The following is a 19,886-nucleotide window of genomic DNA, read 5'->3' on the forward strand; positions in this document are numbered from 1 at the left end:
ATGGGTCAGTCAGTAGCATGGCTGGACCTAAGGGTGTCCAGCATGGTCAAGTATCTGGAACTCTAAAGATACATTCTTTCATTTGACAAGAAGCTGGGTATGTTTGGCACAGTCCAAAAAGGAGAGTTTTTTGGCCTCAGACAAGACCATCGCTATAAGAAAACTGGTCTATGTGGTCACGGCAGGGAACAGTTCCTTACTTTTGGCCTTTTGATTAAGGCACTAGGGAAGATGCTGGCTTCATTCAAGACAGTTCCCTATACTAACTTTTATTCAGGGCTGTTATAAACAGTATTTTGTCGGCCTAGAAAGAGTGGATCTTGACCTAGCGTTATCCAAAGAACCTGGTCCCAGAGATATGCTGGAATTCCTCTTGGTGATTCTTAACTAAAAGGGTTTGCCAGGTCAGGAAGAGACCATGGCCCAGGGGAAGTAGTCAAGCTCCAAGGGAGCCTTATCTGTCAGCTAGAGCTACCGATGGAGCATCTGGCTTAGGGGCCTGAACGTTCAGGTGGCAGGTTGGTTCTGTCAGAGTACAATCAGACTATGCCATACTAGTGATTTACTTAATTTACCAAGGAGGAGCTTGTGCCTTGCCTATTGACATTCGTCATTTCATGAAATGCAGAATTGGCAGGCGATTCGCTGGAGCCGTCAACAAGTGTCTCCGGGAGAATGACCTCTACACCCCGACTGTTTTCCTGACCAAATGTCACAGAAATAGTACCCTGTACATAAGATGTATTGGCGTCCAGGCTCAACAAGAGATTGAACAGCTTGGGGTCAAGGATAAAGGATCCACCCGCATGCGGGGCAGATGTGTTTGTAATCCGGGGGGACCAGTTGTCACTGGTTGTGTCTCTCCCCCCAGTGCCGCAACTTTTGTGGCTTCTATGCAACATTAGAGGAGAACGGAAGCTGGCCTGATTACTCCGGCATAACCCTGACGACCTCTCGGTGCAGGAACAGTAAGGGTGGTAGTAGAGGACCCACAGTCCCTTACATCTTGTCCAGGCCTACTTTGCAGGGGGTATTACATCCTGCCTTGCAACAGGTGAATTAATGGTCTGGCTATTATAGCCCACATTCTCGAGGATCGGGGCTTTCAGAATCAGCGGCAATTCCCTTGATTCATACAAGAGAGCTGGCCTCCAGGACCAGATATCCTACGGTCTGGAAGGCCTATGTTCCTGGTGTGAAACCAGATGGTGGCATCCGTGGAAGTTTGTCAAAGGTAAAATTCCTGCCTTCCTACATTTGGAAAGGAGACGGAGCTAGCCTTAAGTTATATCAAGTATCCGATCTCGGCCTTGCATCCAAAGGTCGCTTACTTCACACTCTTTGGTCCGGGCTGTTATACAAGGGGTGACGTGCATAAGTCCACCAGTTGGGTCGCCCTTGTGCTCGGAGGATTGGCTCTAGTTTTGTCGGCTTACAGGGTCAGCTCCTTGGGCCGATGCACCATATTTCTCTTCATCCTTTAACAAGGAGTTGGTGTTCTTGGTTGTGGTAGCCTCCAAGAGAGTTTCAGTATTGGCAACTTTCTTGGTATAGAGCCATACTCAATTATTCTTACAAGTAGAGTGATTTTCATCCTCACCCAACCTTATTTACTAGAAGGATCTAGTATTCATTTGAATCTAGATATTCTTACCTTCCCTTTTTTCAAAACCTTGTTTCACGGAAGGAAAGGTTATTGCTTTTCTCTCAATTGAGATGAGAGCAGTTAAATAACTATCTGAAGGTTTCAGATATAGAAAGCTGACGTTTTTATTGGGCTGCCAGAAGACCCTAGATGGGCAGGCAGTGTTCAGGTCAGCTATTAAAATGGTTACACTCTCTCTCTCGTTGGAGTAAGAAGGGTCAAGGCCTATCTGAAGCGGCTGCTCGGATACGGAAAACTGATGTTGTTGCGCTACCAGGAGGCCCCAGGAAAGGGCAGGCAGCGTCTAAAATCAACTGTTAAGGTTGATTTATCAGGTTATTATTCAGGCTTGTGGTTAGAGTAGGATTCCCCCTGTTTTTTTGTGGGGGTGCTCCCTACCAGGATGGTAAGCGCTTTATGCGCAATGCATTTCCAAGCCTTTATGACGCAGATTTTCAAGGCCGCAACTTGGTCATCTGTGCTTACGTTCACTAACTCCTATCAGGTGAACATAAGACGGCAAGAGGATGCAGCTTTTTGGCGCAGTATGCTGCAGGCAGCATTATAGGTCCTCACGTCTGATGGCGGTCTGCGTTGTTGGTGTCTCCCTCCCCTCAGTAAGCATTGCTTTGGGACATCCCACATGTAATGGCTATGCAGCTCTGTGTCCCGTGATGTACGATAAAGAAAATAGGATTTTTATAACAGCTTACCTGTAAAATCCTTTTCTTGGAGTACATCACGGGACACAGAGCTCCCACCCCTCTTGTTTGGGGATATTGGGACACTTATTGCTTTGCTACAAAAACTGAGGTACTCCCAGTAGGGGAGGGGTTATATAGGGAGGGAACTTCCTGTTTAATTGATTACACCAGTGTCCATCACCTGAAGGTAGACTCTATAACCCACATGTAATGGCTATGCAGCTCTGTGTCCCGTGATGTACTCCAAGAAAAGGATTTTACAGGTAAGCTGTTATAAAAATCCTATTATTTGTGCTATCCTGAACCTAAAATCCCTAAAGAAGTATCTTCACATTCCAAAGTTTTGCATGGAATCCTCAAGGTCAGTTATTGCCTCTCTCAAACAAGGGCAATACTTAGCATCAGTACACATCCAAAATGCTTGTTCCCTAATCCCATTTACCCATATCATCAACACTTCCAGTACTTTGCAGTAGGAGACCAAAACTTCTAAAATGTCGAACTGCAATTTGGCCTATCTTCATCGTTTGAGGGGCATCCCAGCATCTATCCAGCCTGTGTCTTGTACGGTATGATTAGGGTAAGAGGAATTTTGACCTACCTTACACTTAATATCTTAGAGTACAGTACCTTTCTCTTTGTTCCTGTGTTACTCTGAATTGCTTGCTAAAAAGCTGGAGGTCTTAAGGAGTGGAGTAGTCTTATAAGGGTATGCCCAAGGGGGCATGTCCAGCAAAGCTTTGTCAGTGTTCAGTCACCTGAAGGTACCAGCCTGTAACCCAGAGTCTGTGACTATCCATCCTGTGTACTGTAATCTAAGATATAGAATTCACAGGTAAGTCAAAAGGAATCGTTTTGTTTTTCTTTGAGCATTGAATACCCTGGAAGGAAATAAAAAGCCATGCTTTTTCCCCACTACTACAAATGTAGAGGGAATGCTTCCTCCTGTTGACCACTAGGGATGATTTTTTCGTTCATTGTGACTGACTTGGATCTGCATTATTTGGTTGATTATGGGTGGTTTTATTTTTGGTTGATGATGGGTGGGCATGCTTTTAAATTTTCTGGCCTGCATGCTCAGATAAGAGCCTAGTAGTAGGCCTGCTCCCTATCAAATGGATTTTTTTTGCTTTGGAGCAGTACCCAGCCTCCTGTGTCCTTAGCCAATAGCCATTCTACAGCCACTGATCAGAACTGCACAGCAGATTAGAGGTGTGTTTCTCATTCCTGTATACAAAGCTGCTTAACCACTTCCCGCCCGGTTAAAATTGATGTCCGGGAAGTGGTTGCTTTATCCTGACTAGGCGTCATATGACGTCCAGCAGGATAATAGCCACCGCACGCCCGTGGTGGCGCGCATCGCGGCGATCGATGGTGCGGTGTGTCAGTCTGACACACCGCTACACCAATCTTGGTAAAGAGCCTCTGGCAGAGAGACCACAGGGAAATGCAAATCTTTGCCAAGGCAGCTGCCAATCAATGCCCAGGCAGCTGCCACCAGTGCCCACCCAAAATCCCTGCCAGTGCCACCAGGGATAAGCATCAGTGCCACATGTCAGTGCCCATCAGTGCCACCCATAAGTACCCATCATTGCAGCCTTTCAGTGTCGCCTATCAGTGCCCACCAGTGCCACCCATGAGTGCCCATCAGTGCCGCCTATCAATGCCCATCAGTGCTGCATATTAGTGCCGTCTACCAGTGCCGCATATCAGTGCCCATCATCGGTGCCACCATATTAGTGCCCGTCAGTGCTGCCTTATCAGTGCCCATCAGTGAAGGAGAAAACATACTTATTTACAACATTTTATAATAGAAAAAAATTAAAACTTATTATTTTTTTCAAAATCTTAGGACTTTTTTATTTGTATAGCAAAAAAAAAAAAAAAAACTAGAATATGTAACCCTAGCGGCCAGCGTAAATAGACAGCTAAGATACAACGGAGTAGGAAAACTTACGCCGCTCGTATCTTAGCAACATTTAAGTGTATCTCAGTTTGAGCATACGCTTAATGTCACAACGGCGCGGATTCGGAGTTACGACGGCGTATCTACTGATACGCCGTCGTAACTGTACCTGAATCCGGCTATCTGTGTACAGAACAACTCCAGGTAAAATTACAGTGGCTGCAGATTGAAAAGGAAAGGTCATTTTTCATAACATTCAATTACAATATGACTTGTGTCACATTGGTATATATACACTATATTATTTTTTCTTTATTTTCTTTTTTTTTCCTCACGAAAGTTGGAGTTACCGTTTACACACGATCGGGCTTTTGCCCGGCCAAATCACATCGGAATTCCATTGGAAAAAATAGAACATGTTCTATATCTAAGCGGAATTTCCGATGAAAAAACTCAGATGGGACTACACACGTTCGGAAAATCCGATGGAAAAAGTCTGGGGCATTAGAGAATTGGTGATCCTTAGAAATACCCTGAAGAAGTCAATGTTGGTGAAACATATTGGGATACAACATCAAGTACTGATCACCTTCTATATATGGAAACTAGTGATTCAATGGGATTTCTATCATAATTATTAAAAAGAGTGATAAAGGGGCAATGTCGTTTTGAAGAGTGAGGAGAATCATGTCAAGGGGGTAAAAAGACAACTAGGCAATCCAGACATTTATCTGAGACTTTCAAGTCCCCCCCCCCCCTAATGTGGTTATGCAATTGAACTACAAGTTGACTTTGGTACAGGAGGAAGGTCTGCTTACAAAAAAGGAACTTTATTACCTACAGGCTCTTGATTATAATACCCCAGTTCTTTATATCATCCCCAAACTCCATAAAGATCTAATGAATCACCTGAGAAGACCCATAGTTTCCTCAATTAATGGTCCTCTTGAAAGGGTCGGTTAATATGTCGACGGTCTTTTAAAGACAATGGTCCCTGCTCATATGTAAGAGATACCAAGAATGTTCTCAATAAACTCAATGACATTGATGTTGATGATATCTCATCTCTGGGGACAAAAAGCTGTGGAGTATTATTTACAAAAGTTTTTTTTACAGAAATGGCTCATCAAAATGAATTTGTTTTGGATCTGTTAAACTTCTGACCGCCATAACACCTATTTTGATTTAAAAAATGTTTACTACCAACAGGTGTCAGGCACTTCTATGGGGGCCCCTTGGGCGCCCTCATATGCATGCCTGCACCTAGGTATGTGGGAGGAGTTCAAAGTATACACACTGGAATCCTATGAGAGGTTTGTGAGGGCGTGGATTTGTTACATTGATGACATCCTGGTGGTCTGGAAGGGAACCAAGACAGAATTGCATTAATTTATTCATGAGCATAATGATAACACACGCAAAATCAGACTTACGTATGGTTTTGATCCGGTCTTGATTCCCTTCCTTTACCTCAGGATCACTAAGAAGAGTGGCTCTTTGGTTACTTCGATGTTCCGAAAGCCGACGGCGGCTAACATTCTGCTCCGGGCAGACAGTTATCATCCTGGTTCTCTAGTGAAAGGCATCCCTATGGAAAATGTCTCCGTATTCGGAGAAACTGTACAAGTGATGAGGAATTTCAAAAGGAGGCCCATGTTATGTATGCCAGGTTCAGAGAGAAAGGTTATAGCCTTAAAATCCTCAGAGCGGCAAAAAAAGAGAGCAATGGGCCTGGAGAGATCCTCTTTAATAGAGGAACAAAGTCCCCCTTCACCGTCCCCTTTGGGTTGTGTCACTCACAATGAACCAGTAAGATTTATTACCCAGTATGGTTTGCAGTGGCCTGAGGTGAGGGGGATTCTTGAAAGGCATTGGTCCACTTTGTCCCTTTGCTCCACTCTGTCTGCCATAGTTGGGGCATATCCACATATGACTGCATGGATGTCATTAAATCTATATGACATGCTTATTCAATGAGAGCATATCAGGTCATCTGATAATTTTTGGTTAACGCCCTTCCCAAGATCTAGAGGGATGTTCTCATGTGGGCATAGTCAGATTTGTTGTTTCCTTGAACGCACCGAGATGTTCACCAATGCTGACAATACTAAAATTTGTAAGATTAAAAGTCTTATCAACCATGCCACTACAAAAGTTATTTATAGCCTACAATGTCCTTGTAATAAGACTTATATAGGGAAGGCAAAGCACCAGTTGCGGGTCCACATGGGTTAACATCTCAGGGATATTAAACTTAAGGAGCCGAAGAGTCCTTTGGCCCAACATTTCCTTCTGCATCACCAGTCCAAACCAGGTGAACTGAGAGTTAAGGGAATTATATGCCTTACAACTCAGTAAAAGACGGGGGGCCGCCTGGGGGCGAGGGGCACCCTCCTCCATGTGTACTGGGAATGCCCACTGATTGCTCCTTTCTGGGACTCGGTCCGGCAGCTGCTGGAGCGGCTCCTAGAGAGGAAGATCCCTTCCTCCCCAAAATATTTCATCCTGGGACTTCCTCCAGTAAGACTACCGTCTCCATATAAGAAACTGGCCCGACACATTCTCACAGCAGCCCGCTGCCTGGTGGCGTTGCACTGGAAGCGTCGGTCTCCCCCTCCCCCTGAAGCCCTATACGCCAGGATTAAAGACGTGGAGATCATGGAGGGGATGACGGCCAGGTTACGGGATCGGCAGGAGGCTCACGACAAGGTCTGGGAACTGTGGCACCGCCGGGAGGATCCACCCTGAGAAGGTACATGGGCCGAAATGACGACACTCCCTCTCTCTATCACTTTCCCTTTCTTTTCCCCTCTTTTCTTTCCTTTTCTCTTTGAAGACCCCTAGTGTCTCCGGTTGCTTTGATACTTAGAAGTTAAGTCTACTGCTTAGTATAGCCATAACATGTGGTTAGTCCGGAAGGACAATGGCCAGCTTGCACTTCGCCATGTTGGCGGCACTGGTTTTAATAGGCAAGCTGGCATACTTGCAACTGCTAGTCAGAGATAACATGAACGCCCTAGGCTACTGTTACGGTGTTTATTCTTTATGTTCCCACTGCGGGCCTGCGGCTCTATGTGGCTGTATGTTATGTACATTGGAACCATTGACCAATAAAATTGTTATTGATAAAAAAAAGACGGGGGGCCTTTGACAGAGTCCTTCTTCAAAAAGAACAATTCTGGATATATAAATTTAATGCCATGATTCCCACGGATTCCTGGTGGACTGCTCACGGATTTACTGATATTCACACCCTGTTTACCCCTACTAGAATAATGACATCTGATGCCCTATGTCCTTCTCATGATATCCCCCATGAGAATATTATAGCTATCTACAACTTAGACATTTTCTTCAACAGTTCATAAAATCACACCCTAACCCATACACTTTGACCACTTTTGGGAGTCTCTGTAGAGCCAAACCCCACTCCCCAGGCCTAATATTGTTGATCTATTCATCCATAATCTCTGCCAAAAAAAACTCTGTTGAGACCCTATCATCTTCAATGGGAAAAAGAACCGACGGAGGCAGCTGGATTCAGAGGACTGCCAGATCATGACTATAGAAATGTCCTCATATTAGAGAATGCCTATTAAATATTGTATAGGTGGTACTAAACACCAGCTAGACTGGCTCGTTTTATCCCAACTTACTTTCTTTAGCTGTATGCATAGAACATCTTGTCATGTGTGTACACCAAACAAATAAACTGCAGAAGGGTGCTGTAATGGACAGTCTTTTATTAAACATAATAGAAAAAAAATGAATACTAATGCAATACAATCATTTATGAATACAGTATCAACAGTAATACACCTATGTATGTATGGAAGAATTACAAGCACGGACATTCTGATACTCTGTGTGATATGGATAATTATCCTCAATATTCTGAAAAGTTTTTTTGTCATATTGTATTCATGGGTATAAGTGATGTGACTAGAGACCATTAGGAGCAAACGTAATCAAAAAATACTGAGCGCTAAAATGCAAGCTTGAATCTGTGGGCAGGTCAGATAGGCTTGTGCAAAGCTGCCATGCCAGTTGCTGCTTTACCAAGAGGAGCCACTGGTAGTTTTTCGGTGCTGGGAACAAATTAAAATCCTCCCCTAACTGTCTTGAAACTGAAAGACATCCGTAACACTAAGGTCTGTCGGACTTACTGCTTTCTGTGTCCCTTTTGGGATTTTACTCCTTAGGCTCCATGCACACTGGAATAAAAAAAGTTGCTTCTACAGGAGTTTTGTGTTCTGCCTGTAGAAACAACTCAATGTTATCCTTTGTGTCCATACACATTAGGACGTTTACAGGCATATTTTTGAGAACAACGTTTAGAGGCAGGAAAAAAAAACCTTCTCATTCACGTTTCTTATTGGAGCTCACTGGCAGAAAAAACATAAAACTCTCCTAAACTCGTCTAAACTTTGTACAAAAGATGCTCTATATGGAAGTTTTTTTACTCCAAAAAGAACAGACGTTTTTTTAAGCCCAGTGTGCATGGAGCCTTACTTTCACTCTTTTTTTTTGGTAGAGGTTAGAAACTCTGTCAGCTTTTTTTTTGCTCTTGCTCTTGTATCCCTATTAAACTCTGACAGAAGTGACACTATTGATCTCATCTGTCATAACAGCTTTTCACTGCCTGCTAGAGTCATAAATGCACTGCACAGCATACATTTACAGTGCTACTCTGTGCAGTAATAATGTGACAACCGTTGTTTATTTGTTTGTTTTTTATGACTTATATTTTTGTATTGCATTTTAGTCTAAATATGAGATCTCAGGTCTTTTTGACCCCAGATCTCATATTTAAGAGGACCTGTCATGCTTTTTTCTATTACAAGGGATGTTTACATTCCTTGTAATAGAAATAAAAGCGACCTAAATGTTAATTTTTTTTTAAAAACTGTCAATATAAAAAAAGTTAAATAAATATTTAAAGCACCCTGTCCCGAAGAGATTGCACGCAGAAGCGAACGCATATGTGAGCAGTGCCCGCATATGAAAACGGTGTTCAAACCACACATGTGAGGTATCGCCGTGAGATACCGTGAGGTATCGCCGTGTAAGCGCAATAATTTTAGCCCTAGACCTCCTCTGTAACTCAAAACGTGCAACCTGTAGGATTTTGTAAACGCAGCCTATGGAGATTTTTAAAAGTTTGTTGCCATTCCACGAGTGGGCGCAACTTTGAAGCGTGACATGTTGGGTATAAATTTACGGCGTAACATTATCTTTCACAATATAAAATAAAATTGGGCTAACTTTACTGTTCTCTTATTTTTTTATTTAACAAAGTGATTTTTTTCCAAAAATCTCTTCTTCGGGCTATTCCTTCACAAACATGTTCTGTTATTTCCATTCATGCCTATCATAAGGCCATCCATTGTGGGCCAAGCATTGCAATCATTTAACTTACAACTTTATCCCAATATACTGTAAAACCTAAAACACGACCCTAAGGAGGTAGCAGCTGCTACCAGTGCAAACAGATATGCGGGATGCCAGCACCAAGATCTAAAGAGCCAACTCGGATCTACTTCACTTTGCATACTAGCCATTAAACTGGGATCATTATAAGCAAATACATTTCTTGTAAAGAGTTTTTGTCATTTCTAAATGTAAAGCTGGTAAAGTTTAGACTTTTAGGCTAACATTTTACCTTAGCATTTCATTAGGTGGTCCTAGGCTCCAAGTACCATGACCTTTGTTGGGTTTTGCACGCTTCCATGAACCATACAAATAAAACATGAACGAATAGTTTACAGTGGATTTTAATCAGTATTTACAGTATAAAATTGTATACACTACCCTTTGATTTCACTTTGCCTTTTATAAGATAGTATTGGGCACCAAATATGGAAGCAACTATATGTTTACATGCCGGTGCAGCTGATTTTTGTTATAAGATGATGAATTTATTTTTGTATATTATTTTGATTGAGTGATTTGGTGCTGGAATGTTTAAAACGTCTTAAAATATATATATATATATTCTATACTATTTACAAAAACGTAAGAACGCTGAGCTAAATAAAAATGTCAATAGTTTCTAACAACAGAGCTGTTTAGATCACAAGACATAACCTTTAATGATTTGTAGAGTCATTTGGAGGAGTGCTCTCTGTGCCCGCCTCCACCATTAACAGCTATTACATTCTGAGGATTAGCCGTGGCTTGTAATGTTTGGATTCTTCCATATCTATGACTTGTAAAGTTAGGGAGACCTCATAAATAGTGTTTTTTTTTTTTTTTTTTTGCTGCTTATCTAAAATTCAGGTTTTGAGTGGCCAGTTTAACACATTAAATATATATATATATATATATATATATATATATATATATATATATATATATATATATATATATATATATATATATAGTAAAATCTGTAGTTGCTGCAAATACACAGTGGAAAATAGTCTGTGCAGAACCTTAAGCAGTGTGAAAGTTTAAAGCATAATAAATAACATAGAACTCGTTAAAAACTCTGCTGCAATATTTCATACACAAATAAAATTGTATTGGTTACCAAGGCCCTATAGACATAGCTGTCAAATTAGGGTGCTGGGTAAACGTTCTTAATGCCTGTCGAGTGCATGCTGGTACCATCGGTGTGCAGAACGGCTTAGCTTAGTGTAGGGTTGGGTTGTTGGCTGTACAAAAGTGGTTGTTGATTTGCCAGATGTTGACATTGAGGTGTTTGTGCTGTTGGAAGCCAACCCTAAGTGGCTACTATGACATTGGCACTAACACAGAAGATTTGAGACATGAGCCATAGAGATACATCTTTACTTCTTCCTCCCTATGATCCTTTTTTTAGACAATTGTTTACACCAGATGTGCCCACACGGCCCAGCAAACATATGGGTAAATGCCAAACTTGGCTAATCATAGAAATACTGGATTCTACTTCCACTGCCACATCAAGCTAATTATTGAAAATACTTTGGTCCCTCGTGGCAGCAATACATTTTTCTTTGTTAATTAAGTCCTTCACCCCACTTTTTCCCATATTTTTAATCATTTGGCACTAGATCAGCACACGCACAACCTCTCTGTCTTTTGGTTGGTTTCTTTCAGTTGTGTCCATAATGATACTAGTACAATATTGCATTAAAAACTTGAATGAAACAGTTGACAAAAACAGAACTGAAATATTTCATCTGCAGTAACACATGTATATTGAACAAAAATAAAGAGGGGCAATACTCACACACTTAAGACTCACAGCAGTCACATATTTCAGCAACAGACTCCAAAAAGCTGTAGTGAGCAACAATTACAACAGTAACTGCATTGGTAGTCCATATGGCTGTAAACAAGAACCTGCTATTTATATCAGAAAATGTAATATCAAAATGTATATTGATCAGATTTTATCATTAAAAAAATATTTTCTTTAACAGTGAAAGATTTAATCCAGTGGTGTTGGCTGCCCTCTTGTGGCTTTCCTTGACATTGCTGTAGAGCTCTGTTTAATCAGCCCCTTCCTTTGTCATAAGCATTAACCATTCTCTTGATGTGAAACAGTTTGTTTCGAAGCTGTTTGGTTTCACTCTTCTTTGTTTGGTAATCAGGAGTCTAGATAATAAAAAGGAAATTGTTCATAGGCAGGTTTCAGAGTGCACCTTTAAGGGATTACAAACATATAACTGCAAGTTTTAAAACGTGTAAGTATCCTGAATACAGGTTCAGGGTTGTAGCAGTGATAGTGGAGAATGTGACAATCATCCTCCACTGCCATCATTCAATCACAGGACACGTTGTCTAAAAAATACAGGAGCCCAGATCCACGTACCTCGGCGCATATATTATCCCGGCGTAGCGTATCTCAGATACACTACGCCGCTGTAACTTTCAGCGTATTTTCAGTATCCACAAAGAATTTGCGCCGTAAGTTACGGCGGCGTAGCGTAACTATGTCGGCGTAAGGGCGCGTAATTCAAATGACAAAGATATGGGCGTGTTTTATGTTAATTCTACTTGACCCCATGTAAATTACGTTTTTTTTTAACGGCGCATGCGCCGTCCGTTTGGGTATCCTAGTGGGCATGCTCGAAATCACGTCGCAAATAGTCAATGCTTTCGACGTGAATGTAATTTACGCAAAGCCCTATTCGCGAACGTTTTACGCAAACAACGTACACGACGAAAAATTTGACTCTGGCCCGACGTCCATACTTAACATTGCGTACGCCTCATAGACCAGGGGTAACGTTACACCGAAAAAAGCCTTACGTAAACGACGTAAAAAAATGCGCCGGGCGGACGTATGTTTGTGGATTGGCGTATCTAGCTAATTTGCATACTCGACACGGAAGTCAACGGAAGCGCCACCTAGCGGCCAGCGTAAATATGCACCTTAGATCGGACGGCGTACTAAGACGTACGTCAGTCGGATCTAGCCCAGCTTCAGGCGTATCTTGTTTTGTGGATACAAAACAAAGATACGCCGGAGCATCCTAGAAGTTACGAGGCGTATCAATAGATACGCCAACGTAACTTCTTTGTGGATCTGGGCCAGGATGTTTTGTGAGTGTGATCGACACACATAGCCTTCACTGTATGCACTATGCAATTGCTGGAACTGTAATGCCTTGTACACACAATAGGAATTTCTGATGGACTAAAATTTTTCGTCAGAATTCCGATCAAGCTGTCTTCCATCAGTCTTGCATACACACTGTCAGCCAGAATTCCGACCGTACAAAACACGGTGATGTAAAACACTACGACGAGCCGAGAAAAATTAAGTTCAATGCTTCCGAGCATGCGTCAACTTGATTCTGAGACAATCGGAATTTCCCATAGGATTTTATTCCAAAATTCCACACACGATAGGAATTTCTGATGAAAAAATTCCATCAGAAATTCCTATCGTGTGTACAAGGCATTAGTGTTTGTGCCAGAAGGTCTGCACTTACTATGCTGTCAGGGCTGAATCAAACTAACAGTTTTAACTATTGCAGAACATCAAATGACGCACACAATTAGATGTTATTTAATGGTACATAGCAAATGTGCAAAAATCTTTTCAGCTTTAATTATATAAATGTAATCCAGCACCAAGAATTAAATACAGTATATAACATTTTTTTACTTATTGTAAATTATGTTTTTGGACACAGAAAATAACAATATAGAGAATGTATACACCTTGTATCAAATCAAAACAGGAAATAAATGTGTAATGTATCACAATGTACTTCTTGTGCATTCCGAGTTAAAGAGAAGGTTACCGATTAGCCTCACAGATACTACCATTCATACATATAACGTATAGTATGGGCTGCAAATTTTTGATGGGCCATATATTCAACCTAGAATTAATTTAGTTGGTAAAATTTTTCTCCAAAGTTAATAAAGCAAGAAATAATAGGATTTTCATACTTACTGTAAAATCTGGACAGTGTCCAGTCTGATATCGCTCCAGCTCTCCACATGCCTCCGTTTGTAAAGAAGCAGTAATAGGAATAAGCTCATAAAACACAGAGAGGTGAAATACATGTCCCTTAATGAACTCCAAAAAATTGCTCCAGAACTCATCAGTGCCGCCTTAATACCAATCAGTATTGCATTATCAGTGCAGCTTATCAGTGCCCATCAGTGTAGCCTCATCAGTGCCCATCAGTGCAGCCTCATCAGTGCTGTTTATCAGTGCAGCTTCATCAGTGCCCAAGATTGCAGCCTCATCAGTGCAGTTTATTAGTGCAGCATAACAGTGCTGCCTCATCAGTGCAGCCTCATTAGCACAGCCCATCTGTGTCCATAAATGTAGCTTATCTGTGCCCATAAATGTAGCTTATCTGTGCCCATAAGTGTAGCTTATCTGTGCCCATCAGTGCAGCTTATCAGTGCCTATAAGTGCAACCTATCTGTGCCCATCAGTGCAGCTTATCTGTGCCCATTAGTTCAGCTTATCTGTGCCCATCAGTGCAGCTTGTCTGTGCCTATTAGTGAAGCTTATCTGTGCCCATAAGTGCAGCAGGGATTGTTAGGAGAGCCGGCCCGATGACACAGAGCAGGGATCTTCCGCTGTGACAGATCTTGTGGGCGAAATTCCAGCCTCTTTAAGGTCCCGCCCCCTAGACTGGCTCCTGTGATAGACAGCTCACTAGTCCAATGCCGGGCCAGGAGGTGGGACTTTACAGCTACCGGAGTTTCACCTACCGGAGTTTCACCTACAAGTACTGTCACAGCAGTATATTCCTGCTCTGTGTCATCGGGCCGATTCTCCTAATGATCCCTGTGCAGCAGTGACAGGTGGATGGCAGGCGGGTGATGGGACGGTGATATGGAGTGCTGACAGGAAGCAGAGGAGGAGGAGGACACCACCTCCATGGGTTGTACAGACTGGGGGTCTGTGAGACCCCTCTGCCCACTACAGCAAGCGGGGATGGAACTTGCTGGCAATTGCTGGTTGATCTTCGGCTCCTCCAGTGTGTTATCTTTGTGGTACTCCGGTGTTTCTGTGTCACCTGTTATCGATCCGGTTTGTCCTTGACCTGTCTCCTGTTTGATTCCTGTGTTCGACTCCGGCTATCCACCCGACCACGTCTGCTCTGATACCAACCCGGCTTATGAACTAGGCTTTCTTCTGACCACACTCCAGTCGCAGTATTATCTGAATCCTGCAACACCTCACGGGTGTCACCTGTCTGCTGATTCTACGCCAGCACACCAGCTGTACTCTAGAAGCTCCTCCATACAGTCCAGCAGGCGACCCGTGCTTCTTTGGGCCTGACCTTTCCTTTTTTCACCCTCAGGGGGGGTCTGGAACTTAGCCGCAAGGGAAGCCCTCTCTCTCCATTGACCTCCAGTACCAGGTACGTGATACTCTCTATGGAGCCGGTTCATATATCTCCAGGGCGGCTCGGGAGCGCACTGCACAGAAACGCTGTGTGTCTTTAGCTCCATTCTAGGGCTGAATTCATGCAAAGATTTGGCCCTGATTCGTCCCTGAACCGGAGAACGGAGACACTCAGCATTAATGTGCGATCCACAGCCGGTTCCAGTGTGAACCGAGCCTAAAGCATGCTTGTTATGCTCACTGTGGAACTTAAGGGGTTAATCCTGTGCATTGTGTAACAAGGCTGTTTGATCTAGTCTTCTCTGTTCTTTCCATTTTTCCACTGTTTCCAATTCATATCCTGATAGTACAAAGTCTAGGGGACAAGCTGCACATGCTCAGTTTGGCGAGTATTGCTAGAGAGTGTTGTTTTTTCCTTAGAAGAGTGCATGTGATTTGCACAGGGCCAATCAGCCCTGTCCAGACAGAAGGTCAGGGGTCCCGCAGCATCATTGGACAGCCATAGAAGAATGGAAAATCCTCCAACAAGCTTTAACCAGACACTGATAAAAGTCACAAGGCTGTTCTAACTGCTGATGAAAATTAGTTAGCAGTTTATATTTAGTAAAACTATTGCATTTCCTTGTTCTATACACTGTGGGAGACCAGATATAGTGAATGCAGTGTCCTGGGTTTAGAAGCACTTCAATTAAAATGAAAAATGTTTTTTTGCTTTTCTTTCTTTATCCATTTTCCAAGGACACTAGCAAAACAATTAAGCAGACTGGAAAGGGTTATACTGCCCCTTCAACTTTTTTTTTTAACACCAGTGTTCAGTGGCAGTGTCTCAGAATTGCTTCTAACCCAGTTTTCCTTAATTACCAAATTAAGAAAATGTTTTAAATTAAATAAAGAATTTTAAACAGGTTAATTCTACCAAATCTGGAATGCAAGGCATATGCCAGTTTTTTTCTCAACATTTTAAACAACTGGCTTAAAAGACAAAAAAAACATTTAAACCCCATTTTTCGAAATTATACAGGGCTTGTACTACTGTTACTGATACTTGTTTTAGCAGAGGTAGTGTTTACATTATTCAGTTTGCTTGAGAGAAACTTTAGGAAGATGGGTAAACACAATGGGCCAGATCCACAAAGAAGTTACGACGGCGTATCTATTGATACGCCGCGTAACTTCTAGGTTGCTCCGGCGTATCTTTGTTTTGTATCCACAAAACAAGATACGCCTGAAGCTGGGCTAGATCTGACTGTCTATCTAAGGTGCATATTTACGCTGGCCGCTAGGTGGCGCTTCCGTCGATTTCCGCGTCGAGTATGCAAATTAGCTAGATACGCCAATCCACAAACGTACGTCCGGCCGGCGCATTTTTTTACGTTGTTTCCGTAAGGCTTTTTTCGGCGTAACGTTACCGCTGCTATATGAGGCGTACTCAATGTTAAGTATGGACGTTGGGCCAGCGTCAAATTTTACGTTGTTTACGTCGTTTGCGTAAAACGTTCGCGAATAGGGCTTTGCGTAGAATTACGTTCACGTCGAAAGCATTGGCTTGTTGCGGGTTAATTTGGAGCATGCGCACTGGGATACCCCCACGGACGGCGCATGCGCCGTTCAAAAAAACTTCATTTACGTTGGGTCAAGACGTATTGACATAAAACACCCCCCATCTCATCCATTTGAATTGCGCGCCATTACGCCGACACAGTTACACTACGCCGTCGTAACTTACGGCGCAAATTCTTTCAGGATACGGAAAATACGCTGAAAGTTACGGCGGCGTAGTGTATCTGAGATACGCTACGCCGGACGGAAAAATGCGCGGAGGTACGTGGATCTGGCCCAATGTTTAACTTGCACAGGTTTTGAAATTCTGTTAAGTCACTCTTGTAAATAACAATATCACTCTTGTTTCTGGGATCAGCCTTGAGCCTCCTGATTTACCAGGTTGCTCTCTGGACATAGGTAATGAAATGAACAATATGTAGGCTGGTAGCCTATATACAGGTGAAACTCGAAAAATTCGAATATCGTGCAAAAGTTCATTTATTTCACTAATGCAGCTTAAAAAGGTGAAACCAATATATGAGAAAGACTCATTACATGCAAAGCAAGATAGTTCAATCTATGATTTGTCATAATTGTGATGATTATGGCTTACAGCTCATGAAAACCCCAAATCCACAATCTCAGAAAATTAGAATATTACATGCAATCAATAAAACAAGGATTGTACATAGAACAATATCGGACCTCTAAAAAGTATAAGCATGCATATGTACTTGGTTTGGGCCCCTTTTGCAGAAATTACTGCCTCAATGCGGCGTGGCATGGAAGCCATCAGCCTGTGGCACTGCTGAGGGGTTATGGAAGACCAGGATGCTTCAATAGCGGCCTTCAGCTCTTCTGCATTGTTCGGTCTCATGTCTCTCATCTTTCTCTTGGCAATGCCCCATAGATTCTCTATGGGGTTCAGGTCAGGTGAGTTTGCTGGCCAATCAAGCACAGTAATCCCACGGTCATTAAACCAGGTTTTGGTGCTTTTGGCAGTGTGGGCAGGTGCCAAGTCCTGCTGGAAAATGAAGTCAGCATCCCCATAGAGCTCATCTGCAGAAGGAAGCATGAAGTGCTCCAAAATCTCCTGGTAGACGGCTGCGGTGACCCCGGAATTAATGAAGCACAGTGGACCAACACCAGCAGATGACATGGCTCCCCAAATCAACACAGACTGTGGAAACTTCATACTGGACTTGCAGTGTGTGCCTCTCCATTCTACCTCCATACTCTGGCTCCTTGGTTTCCAAATGAGATGCAAAATTTGCTCTCATCAGAAAAGAGGACTTTGGACCACTAAGCAACAGACCAGGTCTGTTTTTCTTTAGCCCAGGTAAGACGCTTCTGTCATTGTTTGTTCTTCAGGAGTGGCTTGACAAGAGGAATACGACATTTGAAGCCCATGCACAGGATCCGTCTGTGTGCTGTGGCTCTTGATGCCCTGACTCCAACCTCAGTCCACTCCTTGTGAAAGTCTCCAAAACTTTTGAATGGCCTTTTCCTGACAATCCTCTCCAGGCTGCGGTCATCCCTGCTGCTTGTGCCCCTTTTTCTTCCACACTTTTCACTTCCACATAACTTTCTATTAATGTGCTTTGATACAGCACTTTGGGAATATCCAAATTCTTTTGCAATTACCTTTTGAGGCTTTCCCTCCTTATGGAGGGTGTCAATGATGGTTTTCTGCACAACTGTCAGGTCAGCAGTCTTTCCCACGATTGTGATTCCTACTGAACCAGACAGAGAGACAATTTAAAGGCTCAGGAACCCTTTGAAGGTGTTATGGCTTAATTAGCTGATTAGAGTGGGACACTTTGAGCCTAGAATATTGCACCTTTTCACAATATTCTAATCTTCTGAGATTGTGGATTTGGGGTTTTCATGGGGTGTAAGCCATAATTATCACAATTATGACAAATCACGGCTTGAACTATCTTGCTTTGCATGTAATGAGTCTATCTCATATATTAGTTTCACCTTTTACATTGCATTAGTGAAATAAATGAACTTTTGCACGATATTCAAATTTTTCGAGTTTCACCTGTAGATAAAATATTTTTCTTTCCTATTTTTGGAGGGCATAGTTGCTCCTTTTAGGACTCACTTTTTTTGTGTATAACATTATCACATGTGTGAATGGGCTCCCAATGCACAGGAACAAACAAAAAATGGGCATGTAGCATTTTTTCTTCACTGGTTGGTTCAAGTGCTGTGGTGTACTGCTATGCATTTGTGCCGGAGCTGCATTGCCATTGGGGTGTTATTTAAACAGCACTGCATAATGGTCATGCACATAATGCATGTACAGTATGTGCGCATTACTACATTGAACTGTCAGAACATTTGGGGTTAAAAGAATATCTATATAAAGTCGCATATTGTATAATTTTTCATAATTTTCATATACATTATGAACAGAAGGGCAACCATATTGTCTCTAAAGTTTAAATTAAGTTCATAACCTATGAATAGGCATTGTACAAAGAGTTATGTTCTGTCTCACTAAGAAGTCTGGCTGTACCATCTCCCAGGTCATATATGTTTTGTCTTTGACTGATATAGATAAGGGGGTATTGGCACAAACTTACGCAGTCTGTGTATGGGAAGAATCGTATTTCAAATGAGTCCGCAAACCTAAATAGTATTTCAGAATAAGCTACAGAAACAAAGGGGGCTTATTCAAATACGGCCAAATGAAATATATTATAATATTACTCAAGTACAAGTAAGGTATTTATCAAAGGTATATAGTATTATCATATTAAAAACAGTTATATACCTATTTAAGCAAATAATGTCACATGTATTAGTATTACATATTGTAATAATGTTGTTTCATTCAAATAACTTATAAATGTATATGTATATATATATATATATATATATATATATATATATATATATATATATATAAAACCTGTTTAATACATAGATATTATTATTTTGAGAAAGTTGCTAACATGGTACTATATTGGTGTGAAAGACATTAGAAGCTGTATTTGTCAAATGTAAGTTAAAAGTTATATTCCAAATGTTTTCAGCTTCGAGGAATGTAACTACCCATTAGCAATATGTGGGATAAACTTTCCCAAGGTATAAATCTGAACCAATAGCCAGAATGTCTGAAGATGGTTGACATATATTTGACACCATTAGACAAATAATGGTATTTCACCAGGCTGAGGGCGGCAAAGGTCATGGCTAATCACCTTATTAGAAACTATTTCTAATACAATACTGCCCCTATTGGTGAAAATTGAAATGATTCAA

The 19,886-nt window shown here is 41.9% G+C and overlaps 1 protein-coding gene across 1 annotated transcript in view; it reads right to left on the reverse strand.

The window, feature by feature from the left end:
* Nucleotides 1–10,624: 10,624 nt before the first annotated feature.
* The window catches only part of LOC120909528 (occludin-like), a 60,071-nt gene continuing 50,809 nt past the window's right edge, over nucleotides 10,625–19,886 (reverse strand). Inside the window, exon 8 of the mRNA XM_040321307.1 lies at nucleotides 10,625–11,839. Coding sequence (XP_040177241.1) covers nucleotides 11,738–11,839 — 102 coding nt within the window. The 3' untranslated portion in view covers nucleotides 10,625–11,737. The remainder of the gene's footprint in view (nucleotides 11,840–19,886) is intronic.

Source organism: Rana temporaria, chromosome 1, assembly GCF_905171775.1.
Source record: "Rana temporaria chromosome 1, aRanTem1.1, whole genome shotgun sequence".
Lineage (NCBI taxonomy): Eukaryota > Metazoa > Chordata > Amphibia > Anura > Ranidae > Rana > Rana temporaria.